The sequence below is a fragment of the Heteronotia binoei genome, chromosome 8 (assembly GCF_032191835.1).
Source record: "Heteronotia binoei isolate CCM8104 ecotype False Entrance Well chromosome 8, APGP_CSIRO_Hbin_v1, whole genome shotgun sequence".
NCBI classification, from domain to species: Eukaryota; Metazoa; Chordata; class Lepidosauria; order Squamata; family Gekkonidae; genus Heteronotia; species Heteronotia binoei.
Window position 1 is genome coordinate 101,523,704 of NC_083230.1, and position 21,837 is coordinate 101,545,540.

Here is a 21,837-nt window from a genome sequence, read left to right on the forward strand (position 1 = left end):
GTATTGTGATTTTGATTTTAAATAGACACATAATGAAAGGTATTCTAGAGACAAGTGAAACCTATGTAAATGTGTGCATGGGAAAGTTTTCTAAAAACTCCAGGCACTAATAGAGGACTGCAAAAGTGGTTGCTAGGTGACCAGCAGTAATCTGAAATGTCTTTCTGGTCACCTACTGTTAAGTGAGAATCTCTTCCTCTTATGAAACATGTTTATACACCGCAGACAATTCTGACCTGAGCTCTCTTTCTCTCTCTTTTCTGAATAGGAAAGAGAGAGACCACGTCTGACCCTGTTCTCCTTCCAGGTTCTCCAGCATGCACACTCCACAGAACTTGGAAAGATATCCAAAAGCAGTAGGAGAGATTTTTGTTTCTTCCCGCTCAACCCAGCATGAAAGGAGAATGACCCCTCTGACTCAGGGACATCAGGGGTTGGCGACAATTCCAAATAATTGCTGGCTAATGTGGCCTGCCAGAACATGACCTCAGCATATTACAACCGCTGATTGACACTTTTCAATCCCATTCATGAGCTGGGAGAGAGAGAGAGAGGAACACATACTGAACAGTTCAATCCTAAGCAAAGTTACCACTCTTTTAACTCCATGGAAGTCAGTCTCTTTAGGATTGCACTGTAAAACTGATTCCACAATTGCTGTTGCTCCACCCTTGGATTTCTGCTTTCATCGGATTAAGAGTTAGATTCCCCATCAGTTGCTGCATGGATGCATTTTGACCCATGGCTCCCTCCAATTATTTTCATGCCTTCCTAATCTTGTTTTTTTAGAGATTGGGAAGGCGCAGGGAGAATTGGAGGGAGCCACAGATCAAAATCACCTATGCAGCAACTGGTGGAGAATGGATTGCTTGATCCGATGAATGCAGAAGCCCAGGGGAGAAGCAACAGTAACTGTGGAATTAGGATTACCAAGTCCCCCACGGCCTCCAGCAGGGGACTTTTCCCCACATGCACAGCATGATGACGTCACTAGCAAGTGATGTCATCATGCTGGTGACGTTGCATGGCAGCCACTCTAGGAGCTTCTGTGAAAACTCTGCTTTCCCTTCCAAATTGCTAGAGTGGCCAGCACACAACATCACCGGCGCAATCACGTCACTTGTGAGTGACATCATCATGCCAGTGACATTGGATGAGGATCCCCCCACCGGCCCAGTGCAGGTTGGTGAGTTGGGGACCTCCAGGGTGCGAGAAACCCCATCCTGCCTGGTAGTTTGGCAGCCCGATGCAGAATCGGTATAACAATCCCACTGAAATGTACATACTTAATTTCCTGGGTCATGCCCACTGTAACAAATGTTTACCTATTACACGTGCTAATAAGGGAGTGATGATTATAACCCCTAGCTTTGATTTCAAGTCCCCCAAAAGCCTTTCCTTCCCAACTGCACACATATGTCAGAATATACCCACCTTCTTAGTCTGTGCAGTTAGAATTATGCTGGCAGTCAATTTTGGAAATACATGATGCTAGTTGCACCCTCCAGAATTCTCTATGTAGGTTGATTTTCTGCCCAATTTCTTGGGTGTGCCTAAAATAGCTCTTTAGACTTCAGCCCAGGATTTTAAGTTATGGAAGCAAATTGCAGGGATATTGCTGTGAAATTAAATATCGCAATCTGAGGAGTAGCTCTGAGGTGCTCCTATTAATTTAGAGTGTACATAAAGGAAATGCTTTGCTTTGTGGTTCGTTTGGGTGCTCCAAATGGACATCCTGGTGATAAAAGTTCCTTCACTCTGTGGCTTGATTCACTATGAAAACTGTTAGTAAACTAGCAAGCTACTATCATGGGAGCTGATGCCATTTCTAACAGTAACTGGCACATATATAATTGCTTTAAGGATGCCTAGAGTTGTCACTAGAACACAGATGTAATAATGCAAGGCAAATTTACTTATTCTTTGTCAAGTAAACCACTGGTGGAATTTTGATGAAAAATGAGTTCAATACATCTAGCAAAATTTCTCAGAAGACTAGGCACAGATGTTTTCCTCAGAGAAACTACAGGTTATTCGGGAGATGAAAGGGACATTAACCAATCCCCACCATTTCTTCACTGTACTGGAAATTCTTTCCCCCTGCTTTCCACTCATCATTTTTTTGTTTACATGGGAGAATTCTGAAAATTAATTCAGGAACTGCAGATTTTTACATAAGAACATAAGAGAAGCCACGTTGGATCAGCCAATGACCCATCCAGTCCAACACTCTGTGTCACACAGCGGCCAAAAAACCCAGGTGCCATCGAGAGGACCACCAGTGGGGCCAGGACACTAGAAGCCCTCCTGCTGCCCCCCCCCCCCAGCACCAAGTTACTACTGTTACTACCGGTTACTACTATTCATTTCATTTGTGTCATCTGTGCCTTCACACTGACAATACATGGAAAATCGTAATTTTACTGCAATCATGTATGTGATCGCTTCAAGACTGCTTTTTTTGCAGTGTTTTGTCAATCCACACATGTCATAATCGTATATATGAGGACACCCAGATTCTTTTCATGCAGTATTTTACTAAAATGCAGATGCATTCCTGTACATTGATAAACTACCATGCCAAAAGAATCATGATGCAACAGTTTATACAATCTTACCATTCAATGAAATTGCTGAGCAGTCAGAACTGATAAAAGTACTACTTCACCCAAAGGGTGATTAATATGTGGAATTCACTGCCACAGGAGCTGGTGGCGGCTGCAAGTATTGACAGTGATTGGGAGGGCATAGTGGGAGGGCTTCTAGTGTCCTGGACCCACTGATGGACCTCCTGATGGCCCCTGGGGTTTTTTGGCCACTGTGTGACACAGAGTGTTGGACTGGATGGGTCATTGGCTGATCCAACGTGGCTTCTCTTATGTTCTTATGTAAAAATCTGCAGTTCCTGAATTAATTTTCAGAATTCTCCCATGTAAACAAAAAATGGACCATTGGACTGGATGGACCATTGGCCTGATCCAAAATGGCTTCTCTTATGTTCTTAAACTGCTGAAGCCTTGCATGGCACATTTCTGGGCCATCTGAATGGCTGGGGTGTGCCATGCAAGTGCCAAGTGCACAGGCGTGCAGCTCATGCCTCTTTTGGCAGCTGGGTGTGCACTGTCTACTTGGTGCCTCAAACTGTGCCAGTTTTTTTTAAAGCCAGGAGGCAGCTGCCACAAGCTGCTCATCTGAAACCAGCCCAGGACTGGAGATGCTTGACCTACCTGACTACTTACCTGCATCCTATGGAGTGAGTCAACTATCTGGCATTAGTATTATTCATGCTTGGCATTAATGAAATCTAAGAGGCAGTCCCAGATTGCAAATCTGCTGTGAGTCCATAGGAGGAAGAGACTGTTCTAGAAGGAGAGTAGGTTTTTATATTCTGCTTTTCTCTACTCTAGCGGCCCCGTGGCACAGAGTGGTAAAGCAGCACTACTGCATTACTGTGGTCTGAACTCTCTGCTCACGACCTGAGTTCGATTCCGGCGGAAGCTGGATTCAGGTAGCTGGCCTAAGGTTGACTCAGCCTTCCATTCTTCTGAGGTTGGTAAAATGAGTACCCAGCTTGCTGGGGGGGGGGATGTGTAAAAGACTGGGGAAGGCAATGGCAAACCACCCCGTAAAAAGTCTGCCATGAAAACGTTGTGAAAGCAATGTCACCCCACAGAGGACCTTCCCTTTTCCTTTCTCTGATCTAAGCATTCTCAATGTGCCTTACAATCTCCTTTCCTTCCTCTCCCCACAACAGTCACTTTGTGAGGTAGGTGAGGCTGAGAGAGTTCCGAGAGAACTGTGACTGCCCCAAGGTCACCCAGCTGGCTTAATATGGAGAGGTGGGGAGTCAAGCTTGGTTCTCCAGATTAGAGTCTACCACTCTTAACCACTACTCAAAGCTGCTGTTAACCACTACAGTATGCTGTTGTAATGAATATATATGTTGATTCTCTTAGTAATATAGAAATTGTCACTTACCTGTTGCCTAGCACTGGTCCTGAGAATAAAGAAAGGATGGCTGTTTGAATGCCTGAGTAGTGTTGTGGTCAGAATGTCAGGCCAGACTCTGGAAGACTCTATGTTCAAATCCTCTCTCTGCCATGGAAGCTTGACCTAGTCACATCCTCTTAGCCTATCCTATCTCAGAGGGTTGTGGTGGGGATATTATGGGGGAGGGAGAAAAGTATGATATATATGGAGTAAATAAATAAGATGATGAAGAGAAGAGTTGGTTTTTATATTCCATTCTCCACTAGTCAAAGGAGTCTCAGATTGGCTTAAAACAATCTCCAAAGGGATCTGTCAAGGCTGGGTGAGTGCGTGTCTACGTGGCAGGCGAGGTTCAATGTGGCCAAGTGCAAAGTAATACACATTGGGGCCAAAAATCCTAGCTATAAATACAAGTTGATGGGGTGTGAATTGGCAGAGACTGACCAAGAGAGAAATCTTGGGGTTGTGGTAGATAACTCACTGAAAATGTCAAGACAGTGTGCAATTGCAATAAAAAATGGCAACGCCATGCTGGGAATTATTAGGAAGGGAACTGAAAACAAATCAGCCAGTATCATAATGCTCCTGTATAAATCGATGGTACGGCCTCATTTGGAGTACTGTGTACAGTTCTGGTCATTGCACCTCAAAAAAGATATTATAGCATTGGAAAAAGTGAAGAAAAGGGCAACTAGAATCATTCAAGAGTTGGAACACTTTCTCTATGAAGAAAGGTTAAAACACTTGGGGCTCTTTAGCTTGGAGAAATGTGAACTGAGGGGTGACATGATAGAGGTTTACAAGATTATGCGTGGGATAGAGATGCCTCACTAACCTGTTACAGTTCTTTGAGGGGGTGAACAAGCATGAGGACAAAGGGGACCCAATAGATGTTGTTTACCTTGTCTTCCAGAAAGCTTTTGATAAAGTTCCTCATCAAAGGCTCCTTAGTAAGCTCGAGAGTCATGGAGTAAAAGGACAGGTCCTCTTGTGGATCAAAAACCGGCTAATTAATAGGAAGCAGAGAGTGAGTATAAATCGGCAGTCTTCTCAGTGGAAGACAGTAAGCAGTGCGGTGCCGCAGGGCTCAGTACTGGGTCCCATGCTTTTTAACTTGTTCATTAATGATCTGGAGTTGGAAGTAAGCGGTGAAGTGGCCAGGTTTGCAGCTGACACTAAATTGTTCAGGGTGGTGAGAACCAGAGAGGATTGTGAGGCACTCCAAAGGTATCTGTTGAGGCTGGGTGAGTGGGCGCCAACATGGCAGATGAGGTTCAATGTGGCCAAGTTCAAAGTAATGCACATTGGGGCCAAGAATCCCAGCTACAAATACAAGTTGATGGGTTGTGAACTGGCAGACACCGACCAAGAGAGAGATCTTGGGGTCGTGGTAGATAACTCACTGAAAATGTCAAGACAGTGTGCGATTGCAATAAAAAAGGCCAACACCATACTGGGAATTATTAGGAAGGGAATTGAAAACAAATCAGCCAGTATAATAATGTCCCTGTATAAATCAATGGTGCGGTCTCATTTGGAGTACTGTGTGCAATTCTGGTCACCGCACCTCAAAAAGGATATTATAGCATTGGAAAAAGTGCAGAAAAAGGCAACTAGAATGATTAAAGGTTTGGAACACTTTCCCTATTAAGAAAGGTTAAAACGCTTGGGGTTCTTTAGCTTGGAGAAACGTCAACTGCGGGGTGACATGATAGAGGTTTACAAGATTATGCATGGGATGGAGAAAGTAGAGAAAGAAGTACTTTTCTCCCTTTCTCACAATACAAGAACCCATGGGCATTCAATGAAATTGCTGAGCAGTTGGGTTAAAACAGATAAAAGGAAGTACTTCTTCACCCAAAGGGTGATTAACATGTGGAATTCACTGCCACAGGAGGTGGTGGCAGCTACAAGCATAGCCAGCTTCAAGAGGGGATTGGATAAAAATATGGAGCAGAGGTCCATCAGTGGCTATTAGCCACAATGTGTTTGTGTTGGCCACTGTGTGATACAGAGTGTTGGAGTGGATAGGCCATTGGCCTGATCCAACATGGCTTCTCTTATGTAGAGAAAGAAGTACATTTCTCCCTTTCTCACAATATGATAACTCGTGGGCATTCAATGAAATTGCTGAGCAGTCGGGTTGGAATGGATAAAAGGAAGTATTCTAACATGTGGAATTCACTGCCACAGGAGGTGGTGGCGGCTACAAGCATAGCCAGCTTCAAGAGGGGGTTGGATAAGCATATGGAGCAGAGGTCCATCAGTGGCTATTAGCCACAGCTTATTGTTGGAACTCTCTGTCTGGGGCAGTGATGCTCTGTATTCTTGTGCTTGTGGGGGGACACAGTGGAAGGGCTTCTAGCCCCACTGTTGGACCTCCTGATGACACTTGGGTTTTTTTTTACCACTGTGTGACATAGCTTTGGACTGGATGGGCCATGGCTTCTCTTATGTTCTTAATTTCCTTTCCTTCTTCTCCCCACAACACACCCTGTGAGGTAGGTGGGGCTGAGAGAGCTCTGAAAGAGCTATGACTGACGCAGGGTCACCCAGCTGGCTGCATTTGGTAGAGTAGGGAATCATGTCCAATTCTCTAGATTAGAGTATGCTGCTCTAAAGCACTAAACCATGCTAACTCTCATGAATAAAGCAGGCTCCCCTCTTCCAAACTGCATGATAAAAAAGGGTACCTTAATTTCCAGAATATGGCCACCCTGCTGAGCACTGAAAACCCCTGACTTGACCTTGGGTCTTTCCATAAATAAGGAAATCCTTGCATCTTCTTCATGATCTCTGTGCTTCACACCCATGGGATCAGGGTGCCTGCGCCGATTGCGATCAGAACGTTAAAAAACCCGGGATTTTAGTGCTCCACAGCTAGTGGGCATGCGCAGAGCCCCTACTGCGCATTCCCACTGGGCAGGGCACAGATATCCTGCCAGTTCTCTTCTGACCGCCACGTTGAACAGTCTGTTCTTCTGCAGCTCCAGTCGGTACTTACCTTTGTCTTTTTTTCTGCTCATTTTGTCTTTTCTTCACCTTTGTCTTTGGTTCCTGTTTAAATTTTTTTTTTTAAAAAAAAGGACAATAGTTAGTGACTTTTCCAACCCTCCGGGGTATATCCCGCCCCCCATTCTTGGATCTTCGCTTCCCTGTACAGTCTATGGACAAGCATTGGGGGTTCTTCAAATGCTGTGTGCTTTGTGGAAGTAAAATCGCTCTGCCTGCCTTGCCTAGGAGAGAGCCATCGAGTCGACTCCTGTGCTCATTGTGCCGTTACTTTGCAGTGCTCAAGAAGGATGGAGGGATAAGGCCCATCATGGGCCTCCGGGGGTTGAACGAATTCATCGCGTATCAAAAATTCCGTATGCTGACACTGCAAGGCATCTTACCTTTAATCAAGCGGGAGATTGGATGGCCACCCTGGATTTACAGGATGGCATACTTCCATATTACCATCCACCCTCGCCACAGGAGGTACCTTTGTTTTGCTATTGGGGCCGATCATTACCAGTACAAGGCCCGTCCCTTTGGCTTGTCTACTGCCTCAAGAGTATTCACGAAAACTATGGTGATAGTAGCAGCCTACATTTGTCTCCAGGGAGTAGTATTGTTCCCGTACATAGAAGATTGGCTGGTGGTGGCGAGTTCGCAGGACATCCTCCTTCAACACCTGGAAACCACCCTTGGTCTTCTCACCAGGCTAGGCCTGAAAATAAATGCTAAAAAAATCTCATCTAACCCCGGTTATGAGGGTACAGTTTATTGGAGCGGTGCTGGACACCGGAGTCCATAGAGCTTTCCTCCCATGACAGCGGGCAAGTGACATTGTGTCCCTGATCAACATACTACAAATGAGGAAGTCACGCACTGTTCTACAGATCCAGCGCCTCTTGGGATTTATGGTGGCAACAACCAATGTAATGTCATTCGCCAAGTTGCACATGTGGACTCTTCAACTTTGGTTCCTAAGACATTGCCGCCAATCAGCCAGTCCTCTTCGGAATCTCTGGATTTCTGAGGCAGTATTTCAATCCTTGGGTTGGTGGAAGCAGGAGGAAAATATCTTATAAGGTGTACCCTTTCACCTTCCTCCCCCATCGGTAACAGTGACGACAGATGTGTCCCTTTGGGGATGAGATGCTCACCTGAATGGCCTCTGCGTGGGGGGCCCCTGGCACCCCTCCCTCTTACAACACCACATAAATTTCTTGGAACTACTGGCAATTCAATATGCCCTCTGGTCATTCTGCCCTTTCATAACTCAATGCACAGTTGCTATCCTTACAGACAACACAACAGCCCTCAGTTATATCAATCGACGGGGGGGGGGGGGGGTGGGACTGTCTCGAGGAAGCTTTAGCTATGGAAATTTGGGGGGAATGCATCAGCCTGCAGACCTTCATTGTAGCAACTCAGCTACCAGGGGACCTCAATGTACAAGCGGACTCCCTCAGCAGGGGAACTGCTCAGATTCAAGAGTGGGAAATCTGTCACCAGTGTTCAGTCGCTGGGGCCAGCCCAAGATTGATGTATTTGCAACAGCCCAGAACAAGAAGTGCCCGTCGTTCTGTTCCAGGGGGGCACAGGCAAGAACTCGCTGGGGGACAGCTTACTACTTCCATGGAACAACCTATCCCTCTACCTATTTCCACCTCTGCCGTTACTGACCAAGGTGGTCAACAAGATACTGCTCGACCATCCAGACTGCATACTAATAATGCCCTGGTGGCCGCTTCAGAGTTGGTTTCCCGTGCTGGTGGGCCTGTCTAGAGGACCCTATCATCATTTCCCTCCGGAACCAGATCTCCTGTCTCTACAAGGGGGGAAGCTACTTCATCACAATGTTCCTCACCTCAAGCTGACGGCATGGAGGATTGTTCCTCTGGCTTGTCAACAAGAGTGCAGCATGTCCTACTAAATAGTCTCAAACCCTCTACACGCAAATCTTATAACTACAAATGGCAAAAATTCACCCGCTTCGCGAATTCTCACAATCTGGCTAAAGTGGGATTGCCTGTGATATTTGATTTCTTGCTGTCCTTAGTGGATTCTGGACTTAACCACTCCTCAATCTGTGTCTACTTGGCAGCTATCTCTGCCCCCCATGAGGCTATAGACAATTGCTTTGAGTTTGCCCATCTGCTGGCTAAACGTTTTCTGAAGGGCTTGCTGCGTTTGCACCCTCCCACTAAGCGGATCTCATCTCCTTGGGACTTGTCCTTGGTCTTTTGGAGAGACCCTTTGAGCCCATGGCGACCTGTCCATTGAATCTTCTGTCCTGGAAGACAGCCTTCCTTGTCACCATCACTTCAGCTAGGAGAGTGGGAGAATGCAGGGCACTCCATTCCGATTCTGCATACTTATGCTTCCATGATGACGGGGTGTCTCTTGCGCCTGACTTCACTTTTCTTCCCAAGGTGGTCTCTGATTTTCTTCTGAACTTGGACATCACACTCCTGACATTCTTCCCTAACCCTTCTTCTCCAGAAAAGAGGAGGTTGCATTCTCTAGATGTAAAGAGAGCTTTGCTGTTCTTCTTAAGTCGAACAAAACCCTATAGGAAAGACCCTCACTTGTTCATTTCCTATGCTACACCCAGTCAAGGCAGCAAGATCTCTGCTCGACGGTTGTCCAAGTGGCTGACAGAGTCAATCAAGTTGTGCTACTTGCTAGCCCTATCCGGGCCCTATCTGAAGACATTTTACAAGGGCATTGGCTACATCAACAGCCTTTCTTCAGGGTGCTTCGCTGTCTGACATCTGTAAAGCGGCAACCTGGATCTCGCCGCATGTCTTCATGAAGCACTATGCTCTGGACATCCGACACCATCAGAACGCTCAGTTGGGACATCTAGTGTTGCAGGCGGCTACCTAGATCTGACCTCCATCACTCTCCTCCAGGTAGGTCTGCTTGCTAGTCTCCCATGGGTGTGAAGCACAGAGACCACAAAGAAGATAAACAGGTTGCTTACCTGTAACTGATGACCTTCAAGTGGTCATCTGTGCATTCATACCACCCGCCCTCCTTCCTCACTGCTGTCAGTTCTTTGCTGATATTAGTAAAAAAAAACAAACATTCTCGTCAGTGGTCAGAAGGAACTGGTAGGATATCTGTGCCCCGCCCAGCGGGCATGTGCAATAGGGGCTCTGCGCATACCCATTGGCTGCTGAGCACTAAAATCCTGGGCTTTTTAATGTACCAATCGGGATCGGCACTGGCGCCCTGATCCCATGGGTGTGAATGCACAGATGACCACTCAAAGATCATCAGTTATAGGTAAGGTTTTTCTGATGAGCATTAACAGCATATTCCATCCTGCTGCCTCCCCCCCCTCCCCCACCACCACACACCTAATTTTGAATCACAATCACAGCTTGGTCTCCCCCTCCCCTCCAACTTCTCCCAGTGGAATTAATTACCTCTTGTGCAATATTCTTAGTGATAATAAAAACAATGACCTGGTTGCCGAATGGGCTTTAATGTGATTCCTTTTCACTGTGTGATTGCATATATGAGTCCTCAGTTATAGGAAACGGTCCCCACAGAACAACAATACTTATTGCTCCCACTAATAAATGCCAGGCTGCTTGGTTACATAAACCTACCTGACAGGATTTAATAACATCGATGGCTTACCTACCGCGTTATTATAACTGCTGCCCAGCACAAAATTGGGTCTATGTGACCCGAGAGGTCTCTTCCTTGGCCTGCTTCTCGGCGTCGTCAATCATCTCTCTCCCCTCACGAGCCATTATTGAGTAATATTCTGAATGGTGACAAGCGCCCGTGAATTGATGGGCTGCGTTTGTGTAACTCGGCACTTCAAACAAAAACACAGCCCACGGCAAGTGGGTGGGATTCCTGGCATGGAGAGAAAAACCTCATTATGCGGTGTTGCTCTGATCGCTGTTATCTGCTGCGTGGGCGACCATCTCTGTAGGCGGAAGGGGAAGCCAGGGGAGCTGTAGGAATTCCATAGCAGGTGGCCAACCTTGCTGAGCATTTCAGAAAAGAAAAGAAAAAAAGGAGGGAAAATTGCCAGCTGAATCCTGAGACAGCTCAGGCTCAAGAATGAAGTGCGTGGTGCTGAAGGGGAGACAAGGGACGATATTGGCAAACTGCCTACTCCACAGCTGCTGTGTGCAGCTCTGTGACTTCTGCTTAGATAGCACAGAAACTCAGCTTCAAGCAAGAATAGAAATGATGATTAATCACTGGAGTCTCACTGAGGGACTGGGTCCATTTTAGGGAGATGTGGCACTAAATTTTCAAATATCGTGTCGGACCACAAATCCGGACCCCCCTCTTTATGGTTTATTATTGTGAAAATTTTAGGCAACTTATAAGCAGGGTCATCCTAGAAGGTGTTATTTGGATGGGAGACCACCAAGAAATTCTAGGGTTGTGACATGGAGGCAAACTATCTCTGAATGTTTCTTGCCTTGAAAACCCCACCAGATGCTGCCATAAATTATCTGTGACTGGATGGCAAAAAAGGAACAAACAAAGGCTACAATAATAATTAAGCAGCACCCCACTAATCACAAAAGCAAACATTTGAAACCCAAGGCAATTTAAGCAGCTTTGCGTGGCTGCCATTTCTCTACCACAAACAAAACAAAACAAAATTAAATTACATGTTTCCCTGCGAGGAATCCTGGGAACTGTAGTTCTTTTAGCAGTTTAAGTACAGCTTATTCCTTTGGAGAGGAAGCTATATGAATTAATTGTTTGGTGTAGTGGTTAAGTGTGCAGGCTCTTATCTGGGAGAACTGGGTTTGATTCCCCACTCCTCCACTTACAAATGCTGGAATGTCCTTGGGTTAGCCATAGCTCTCACAGAGTTGCTCTTGAAAAAGCATCTTCTGGGAGAGCCCTCTCAGCCCCATCCACTTCACAGGGTGTCTGTTGTGGGGGGAGAAGATATAGGAGATTGTAAGCTGCTCTGAGTCTTTGATTCAGAGAGAAGGGTGGGGTATAAATCTGCAGTCGTCTTCTTCTAAATGAGACATTTGCTGTCTGATGTCTGTACTACAATCAGTGCAGGATGAGATATGTAGAAGTGAAACAGCAAAATCCTGAGTTTTGTGAGAAGGGTCCATTCTTGGAACTGAATCCCTACATGATGGTGGAAAGTGCCACCAATCGCTGTCAAGTTATGGCAACACTATAGGGTTTTTAAGGCAAGAGACGTTCTGGGGTGGTTTGCCATTGCCTGCCTCTGCATAGTGACCTTGGACTTCCTTGTTGGTCTCCCATCCAAATATTAACTGGGGCTGACCCTGCTTGACCTCCGAGCTCTGACAAGATTGGGCTTTCCCTAGCAAGGTGATTATATCTTTTTGCCCTGTTGTCATACATCCTTCCTGGCCTCACCTGATTCTCCCCTACAATGTGTGTGTAAAATGTTGTCAAGTTGCAGCTGACTTACGGTAGGGCTGCAGGCGGGGGATGGTTCTTCATGTGATGACATCATCCAGAAGTGATGTCATCACGCCAGGCACATCACATTGGGGACACTCTAGCAATTTGGCTAAAAACTCTATGGCTGGAGGCAGGGATCTTCCTAGGGGCCAGCTCCATGTCAGCGGGTTGGGGGCCCCCAAACCAAGGGAACCCCTGCTCCCAGCAGGAGACTGGGAACCCTATCTCAAGGCAAGGGAGAAGCAGATGTTATTTGCCATTCTCTTCCTCTGTAAAGTCTTCTTTGGTGGTTTCCCTTCTGAGTACCAGCCCTGGTTGCCTTCTGTGACCTGAAGAGATCAGGCACACCATGCTGCCTTCTCTCCCCCCTGCCCCCCCCACAGTGCTGCTATGGAAAGGGTCAAAGACCCTATTTCTGATCGTACAATGAATGAACTCAAAATAGTTGTGTTCTGTGCTCTGATGTAAACACACAACTTATCATTACCTCTTCTTCCTTTCCAGAAATCCAGACAAGGGGATCCAGTTCCTTATCTCTCGGGGCTTCATTCCAGACACGCCGATCGGAGTGGCACACTTCTTGCTCCAGCGCAAAGGACTCAGCCGCCAGATGATTGGGGAGTTCCTGGGGAACAGCAAGAAACAATTCAATCGGGATGTCCTAGAGTAAGCATCTGTCCCTTCCATCCCTCAGCCAGTGGTTACCTTTAATTGCCAATGGTTGCAGATTTTACTGTGGCCAGTGTCTTCCTTGGCAACAATTCCCCTCTCTCCCAGGCATTCTGGGAGAGAACTAGGTATCTGCTGCTTGTTCACAACTTCAGAACACTGGGAATAACTGTAGGAGAAACATGAGGAGGAAGAACATGGTTTGTTTATATTCTAGTTTATTATATAAGCATCCAGGGGATGTGTGTGGGAAGAACCCTAAAAAAAGGGGATATGTGAGCTTGTTGTGGGAAAATATACAAGGCTGGTAGTCAGGCACCCCCCAATTATTCTCCTGGAAAAGTCTGTGGGAGTTGTGCTCCCAGATCAATTCGATGCTTCAGAAAAGTCCATCCTAATTGATTGCCTTTGGTATGCTTGCCAGGTCCCTTGGCCAAGTAGGCAGGAGATAGGAGGTGCACTTGCTGGGAGGGAAGGAAGAAGCAGGAAATAAATGTGACACGCCCATGTCACTTCCAGGTGATGTAGGTATGCTGGGGAATTAGCTTCAAACCATAGAGTTTTGACCAAAAACCGGAGCATCACCCCCCGCCCCAACAACAGAGTTTTTGCCCAAATACAAGTATCACCCCAACATTGCTGTGTAATGACATCACTTCCTGCCACACTGGAAGTGACATAGACATGTTGCTACAACATGGGCTGGGCCACCTGCTCCTAGTATATCCCCCATCCCCTGCCTGTTGCTAGAAGAGACCCAGCAACCTTATGCCTAACAATAAAATAGCATACATTTCTCTTATTCAATACATCGGGGTTGCCAACGGTAGCTCTCCAGATGTTTTTGCCTACAACTCCCATCAGCCCCAGCCAGCATGGCCAATTGCTGGGGCTGATGGGAGTTGTAGACAAAAAACATCTGGAGAGCTACCGTTAGCTACCCCTGCAATACATGATCTTCAGTGTGGAAAATGGTATTTTATTTCACTGGGAATAAAATGAAACATTGTATTTCTTTTAGACCAAGCACTTGCAGGGTCAGATCCTGCTGGCTTATTAAACCACCCATGTATATGTTCCTTTCTCAAGCCCTGAGAAATAAGTCCTCTAACTTCTTGCCGTTACTTTTCACTGACTGGGGGAAACAGAGCAAATTACCCCTGAACTTTGAGTGATTATCAAGGCAGTTTCTAAGCAGGCGTCCTAATTTCAAGGCTCACTGATTCTGGTTGCTCATCAGGCTTAATTTGTTGCAGTGGGTGGACTTGAATATTGATCCTTCTTTGGTTGATTTTTTTTAAACTATTGATCCAGTGATCGCCAAGACACATGTAGACTTCAATGTTCTCATGTCGAGCACCACATTTAAAAGGTACTACTAAAAACCTTCAGCCCAAGAGCTGAGGGATGTGTTTCAGTTAGGGTTGCCAATCCCCAGGTGAGAGCAGGGAATCTCCTGGTTTGGAGGCCCTTCTCCCACTTCAGGGTCATCAGAAAGTGGGGGGAGGGAAATGTCTGCTGGGCACTCCATTATTCCCTATGGAGACTGATTCCCATTGGGTGTAATGGAGAATTGATCTGTGGGTATCTGCAGGGGGGGCTGTTTTTTGAGATAAAGGCACCAAATTTGCAGCATTGCATCCCATGCCTCTCCCCAAAATATCCTCCAAGTTTCAAAAAGATTGGACCAGGGGTCCAATTCTATGAGCCCCAAAAGAAGGTGCCCCTATCCTTCATTATTTCCAATGGAAGGAAGGCATTTAAAAGGTGTGCGGTCCCTTTAAATGTGATGGCCAGAACTCCCTTTGGAGTTCAATTATGTTTGTCACAACCATGCACCTGCCTCTGCCCCCAGTGTTTCCTGGCTCCCCCTCCAAAGTCCCCAGATATTTCTTGAATTGGACTTGGCAACCCTAGTGTCAGTGGGCAGTGTGTGGGGGAGGAAATACCATAGAATGCTGCTGTTAAAATTAGGGAGCTCCTTATTGGTGAGGGAGTCAAAGGGAAATGCTAAGTAAAGGACTGTGTAGAGAAGATCAAGCAGGCTGCAGAGGTAGTTTTGCCAGTTCTCTGCTACAGCAGGAAGCCGTCCACTGGCAAGTCGTTTCCTACCACTGCTCCAAGAATCACCGACATCACTATGTCACTTCTGAGCAAAACCAAGAAATGATATATAGGGTAGCTCTAGTTTTACTATAGAATTTTCAGCAATTTCCAGATATATCTTTGTCACTTCTGGATTTTACCTGGAAGCGAGGCTAGCAACCTTATCAACAGTGGTGGACTGGGTCTAAAAATATTGCTTGCCAGGAGACAAAGGGGGCCCACCCACAACTATAAGGATATCATTTGATTTTTATAAGAAAGAAATAAAATTTTCAAAAAATACATAAGTGGAAAAAATTAAAACTTTTGCAAAATAAATAAACATTTATTTTGCAAAAGTGTATATATATATATATAGTAATTACAGTGTACATATATTGTACATTTTACTGGCAGTGTGCAGTAGATATTAAATGTAAATACAGACTGCATTTTCTCCAAGGGAGCTGATCTCTGCCAGCTGGAGATCAGTTGTAAAAGTGGGAGATCCCCAGGCCTCACCTGGAGGCTGGCAACCCTAAATACAACATAAATTTTAGTTGCATTACAGCAATAATATTGGAACTTCTATTATATTTTCAAGCTACTAAAATGACATTAACATTTTTAACATATTGTCTAATGTTAAAGGGGGCCCACTTCATCAGGGGCCCACTTGTCATCGAGCAAGCTGACACCCTGGCCAGTCTGCCACTGCTCATCAACCTCACAGGTACCTTGGCATGTCCCCCCTCTGAGTTGGTTGCTTGGCCTTTGCAACTTTATGCTGTGGACAGAAGAGTTCTACTGATTGTCAGAATATGGGCCAGGGAAGTAGAAGGTACAATAGCCAGTAGATGGAAGAATAGCACATGGTTCACAGAGCCACACATCCCAGGTGGTATTTGTGAACAACAGGGCACATTGGCTTTGCTTCAATATAAGAAGGGTTTTTTTTTTAAATTTAGCTCTGTGACCCATTTTTTGGTGGCTCAGCCTTCTTGCAGTTGGGCTCTCAGTCAGTTTGGTCAGCCACTCTTTGCCATACAGAAGCCCTTCAGGGCCAAAAACACCCCCCAAGTTTCAAAAAAAGTGAACCAGGGAGTCCAATTCTATGAGCCCCCAAAGAAGGTGCCCCTGCCCTCCATTATTTCCTATGGAAGGAAGGCATTTAAAAGGATGTGATTGCCACAACTCCTTTTGGAGTTCAGTCATGCTTGTCACACCCTTGCTCCTGGCTTCACCCCCAAAATCTGCAGATATTTCTTGAGTCGGACTTGGCAACCCTACAAACTTTGTTCTGCTGTTTCAGATCAACACAGCTACCCACTTGAATGTGTCCCTTTCACAGTTGCCTCCATGCAAAAATCCCAATTTGTGATTGGTCATGCACGTATCCTCAGCTATGGATAACAGTGTGCTAACAATGTTTGCAAATTCCCTATGCCCCCGATTCAGAGTCTGCTATGGGCACTATTTTCTCCATTTTTAATGAATCACAATTCTTCCTATGCCAGTCCAGGATTAGTCTCCCACGATCATCACCTGAAACGCTTCGCTCCATGTGTCAGAAATATGTACAGTAAGCATTGTTCCTAATGGAGCCTTGTTAAATTAATCAAACCCAGAATGAATGAATAATAGAACACCTTTTAAAGAAGCTGTGAAACTCTCCATCCTTCCTTGGCCAGAAATTCTTGGCTTTGAAGTTATATCACTCAGCTGTGCAAGTGTGGCCATGTTAATCTTTATAGAAAATATTAAGAAAATCCCACTGCACCTTTTAGATGCACTATTTTTTTTTATTTACAGAGTGTGATCTATGGATTATTACCTTGTTCATCAGATGCCAGTAGAACAATTAGCTGCAAAGCAGACGGTAGGATATTGTATGCAAGAACTCTCAAAGGCACATTCACTAATAACGGTTGTAGTCAAGGGTGCAAAAACAATGATCTTATCCTTTGTGCCAGTCAATCAATTACTTTTTTCCTCACTTTCTAAGAGCCGTGAGTAATCTTGTTTTTGTAATCCCATATAAGCCTTATATGTGAATATCCCTTTGAAAGTCCTTGCAGATAACAGTTCCACAGGCATCTGATAAAGTAGGTAATAACCTATGAAAGCTCATGGTCTATGAACAAAACATTTGTCCCAGATTACTGGATTTTCTTAATGCAGCAAACTTGTTTCAAATGACTCGGAGGACAAATGGTTTGCTCACAGCGAGATCGCCTGGGGAACTACACCAGGGACATGAAATAGAACTGGGAAACTCAAAAGGACAGAGGTCCCTTTCAATACCACCCTTGGCAATCAATGTACTAATCTGGTGTAGACAAAATGTTGCTGATCTTTTTGTCACAGAGATGGAGCAGGAACGCACAGGAACACAGTTCCAGCTGGTTTGGTGTCAGGGAGCGTGGCCTAATATGCAAATGATTTCCTGCTGGGCTTTTCCTACAAAAAAACCCTGGATGGAGCCATAGCTTAATGGTAGAACAACTGCTTTACATGCAGGGTGCAATCTCTGACATTGCTAGTTAAAAGGATCAGGTTGTAGGTGATGTGAAAGGCCTTTACCTGAGACTCTGGAGAGCCACTGCCAATTGTTTCTACCCCCCTAATTCCCAAAACAAAAGGTTGCTTTGCATGTGAGACTTTTCCCAACGCTCCCCCCCCATCTCTTCAGTTGGTGGTTATATTTCCCGGAGGCAACGTCCTTGGGGCCTCCGGAGAGGAGGTGAGAATCTGGCACATACTGTCTACTTCAAAGAGACCTTGGCAACCTTTGATATTCCTGGGAAGCTGTTTTCTATTCTTCCCCCCTCCCTCCTTGCAACCCCGGCTTCTATGTTAGTAAGCATTTCTATGCAGCATTGAATATGATTAGTAACAGCATTTATTAATATCATATATGAACAGAGCCTGACACACAGTCTTTCAGTTTACAAAAATATATGTTACAAGAATTGTGTATAACGCATATTAAACAATACAATAATGACAAAAGTTGGTGGTGCTAGGACCTTTTAAAGTAACAGAAACCCCAAAGGGGCCAGAAACCCCTATCCCCAAATGAATAGATATAAGTCCAAACTTGGAAATAGTCCAATTCGAATTCACGAAGTGGGTGCTCCTGAGAAGCATAGCGTCAATGTAGCCATTTTCTTAAAAAGACGTCTCTCTAGATTTTGATGACATTTCAATTCTTTCTTCAGCTTAACGGCTCAATTATTTAGGAACCCCGTTCTACATTCCATAGTCACAGCATCAAGCTTCTCATTTTTCTTAGAAAGAGCCCAGTGTTCACACTGAAATGAGAAGGGTGGACTCTATGGCATTGTACCATGCTGAGGCCCCTCCCCTCTCCAAACCCCACCCTCTCCTGGATCCACCCCCAAACTCTCCAGGTATTTTCCAACACAGACTTGGCAACCCTAAAAACAAAGTTTAATTCTGAGTATAAGCTTTTGTGTGCATGCACACTTCTGAAGAAATGTGCACACAGACAAAAGCTTATACCCAGAATAAAATTTTGTTGACCTTAAAGGTGCCTCTGGACTCAAACTTTGTTGCAGTGAGAACACCAGTTAACCTTAATCTTGGATACAATTCTGAACTACAGATAATGCTGATGCAGAAAGCCATGCAAGAGATGGAAAGACAAAGAGAGTTTGCAGTTAAGAGATGAGTGGCATTGTATTTACATGATTATTTTTACAGCTTTGCTCACCTGTGCTTCCTTGCACTTTCCTGTGGCTTCTTGGTATGCCATCACTGTGTCCTTGTCTGTCCATGTTGCCCTGTTTCCCTTCCCTTTTGTTTCATCTCAGAAATCTTGCATACTCTGTTCATTCACAGGCTTTCATGTGTCAGCAGCTGGATAGCACAGAATGTCATGAATGGAGCAGGCAGCGCCAGTGTGTATGTGGAGTGGGGGATGGAGTTGCTTGTTCAGTGGGGTCGAAAGGGCCTTGGAAGGTCAGGTGCAACTGTCATCTTCAATTTGTTTGCAAAGCAGGGGTTATTCTTCTGAACGTAGGATACATTCTTATGAATGGGAGCAGGTTGTTTGTTAGATGGGGAATGCCAAGCGTGTTCTGACACATCTTCGTGGAAGGCAAGCTGGCTTCCTCAAGGTCCACACTTTTCCCTGCTGCAACTCTGGCTGAATGCAATCTCTGGTGAAGAGAGCTTTTACTCTTGGAAGCTTATGCCCTGAAATTCTTGTTGGTTTCTAAGGGCCTACTGGACCTGTCTGACCAATTGCTGTCAGCAGGGGTGGAATTCTAGCAGCAGCTTATTTGCATATTAGGCCACACACCCTGATGTAGCCAATCCTCCAAAAGTTTACAAAAAAGAGCCTTGTAAGCTCTTGGAGGATTGGCTACATCAGGGGTGTGTGGCCTAATATGCAAAAGAGCTCCTGCTAGAATTCCACCCCTGGGTGTCAGTAAAAATGGATGTGCAGGGATGCCTTCTTTGTGCCAGGCATAGGAGTTTATGGCATAATGGGAGAGACTTGAGGAGAGAAAGAGGAAAAGACATCATTTCCTTCCTCAGACCTCAAGATCGGGGTCCCAACGTGGTGCCTGAGGGCACTGCAGCACACACCAACACCTTTCTTGGTGCCCTCAGGCTCAAAGGAATTGGGGACCCCTGCTCGAGGTCATCACAGCAGAGACTGTGCTTAGTAGCTACCAGATCCAGGTGCCTTTCAGTAGTCAAGCTTGGGTTGCCAGCCAATTGCCCCGCCACTTCAACTGCAACTAGCCAGGGGTTACACAGAAACAGGGAAATGGCATCATGATGGTAGCCAGGGTGGAATTCTAGCAGGAGCTCCTTTGCATATTAGACCATGCCTCCCTGATGTAGCCAATCCTCCAAGAGCTTACAAGGCTCTTTTTTGTAAGCTCTTGGAGAATTGGCTACATCATGGGGGTGTGGCCTAATATGCAAAGGAGCTCCTGCTAGAATTCCACCCCTGATGGTAGCACAATGTCAATTCTGGTGAACACCAGAAGTGACACCGTATGTGGCCAAATCCTAGAACCAGGGCTTTTTTGTAGCAGGAACTCCTTTGCATATTAGGACACACCCCTCTAGTGTAGCCAATCCTCAAAGAGCTTACAGGGCTTTTCTTACAGGGTTTACTGTAAGATCTTGGAGGACTGGCTACATCAGGAGTTTGTGGCCTAATATGCAACGGAGTTCCTGCTACAAAAAAAAAGCCCCTGCCTAGAATGTTGCCACATCATCCTGCTGGCAATAGGATTTCACTTCTGACTATTTGCCAGAACATCATGGCACTATCTAAGAAAAATTCCTCTTGCTGGCTCTCAGCAGGCCATTGGACAATGAAACAGGGAAGTGGGAGATTTCCCTAAGGAACTCTTCCCAATGGAATTCCTTTCCCAGCTCATTCCTGGTGGATTTACTGAAAGTGCCCATGATATTCAGTATGCCTAACATGTGCTGTATCACCTCTCTTCTGTTTAGAACATATGGGCCATAAGGTTAACAAAGGAAACAGGACAGGAACTAGATGCCCAGATGGGCAGGATTCCTGTACTTTTGAAACTCATGCCAAAGAGTAAATTAATGAAGCGGCAGGGCAATTTTTCCTCATCACAACAGGCTTCTGTTCATTGTCTACCAAACTGTTGAAGATACCCTTTTTGGAAGGGCTTTTTTTGTAGAAAAAACCCAGCAGGAACTCATTTGCATATCAGGCCACACCTCCTGACATCACCATTGTTTCACACAAGCCTTTTTTTGTAGAAAGAGCCCAGCAAGAACTCATTTCCATGTTAGGCCACACCCCCTGACACCAAGCCAGCCAGAATGGTGTTCTGTGCGTTCCTGCTCAAAAAAGCCCTGCTTTTTGGCCTCTGGTCATCCAGCTTGCAGCTCCATGCACCATGCTTCTTTATACTTACAAGGACAGCAGTGCACACAAAATGGATTTGTGCAAAAAGGGCAGTGTCAGAACAATGACTTTGGTATGAGAAGAGCTAATGAGCATAAGTTCTGCTGAGTTGTTCAGGGGAAGCTCTTTGCTCCTAACTGGCCCCTAAATCCTTTGGTAGTGCGTGCGTGTGTGGGGGGGGAGATCGTTCCTTATTGCTACCTTGGTGTCTTGTGGTTTTAAGTATTTCCACCTGGCTGCCTCTCCTCTGTTCCCTCTTGGAGCGTGGGCTGTGAGTTCATTACAGATGCTTTTCATTGCAAGCCAGCTCCTGCTGCCTTGTCACCTGAGTTGAAAAGCTTGAAAATAGGTCATTGCGCTCGGCTGAGCAGATCCCAGCCCCACAATGGCACAGCTGCTTCCTGCCTTTCCCCAAACCTTTTGGCCACATGTCTTCATTGCCGTGATGAGTCCTGATCTAGATGTCTCATGATGGGATGTGCATGGGCGGGATCCCTCTCTCTATAGTCCATGATCTGCTGGTGATGTAGCCTCTGGCCAGCGGCCTATATGTGAGCATAAACACCAGCAAGAAATGACTGTGAGAACAATCTCATTGAAGCATGGGGGTTTTGGATGGCATTTTCTCTTCCAAGCAAGGGAAACCTTGCTGGGTGCACATTCACAAGTAGGGATGGGCATGAAGCAGCTCATGAACGAAAGTTCACGATGAATTTTGGCCAGTTTGTGCT

General features: G+C 45.6%; 1 protein-coding gene across 7 annotated transcripts in view; it reads left to right on the forward strand.

Moving 5' to 3' along the window:
- IQSEC3 (IQ motif and Sec7 domain ArfGEF 3) overlaps nt 1-21,837 on the forward strand; it is a 268,326-nt gene that overhangs the window by 215,988 nt on the left and 30,501 nt on the right. For all 7 annotated transcript variants that reach the window (XM_060245739.1, XM_060245740.1, XM_060245746.1 and 4 more), the window contains exon 5: nt 12,925-13,086. In XM_060245739.1, coding sequence (XP_060101722.1) covers nt 12,925-13,086 — 162 coding nt within the window. The remainder of the gene's footprint in view (nt 1-12,924; nt 13,087-21,837) is intronic.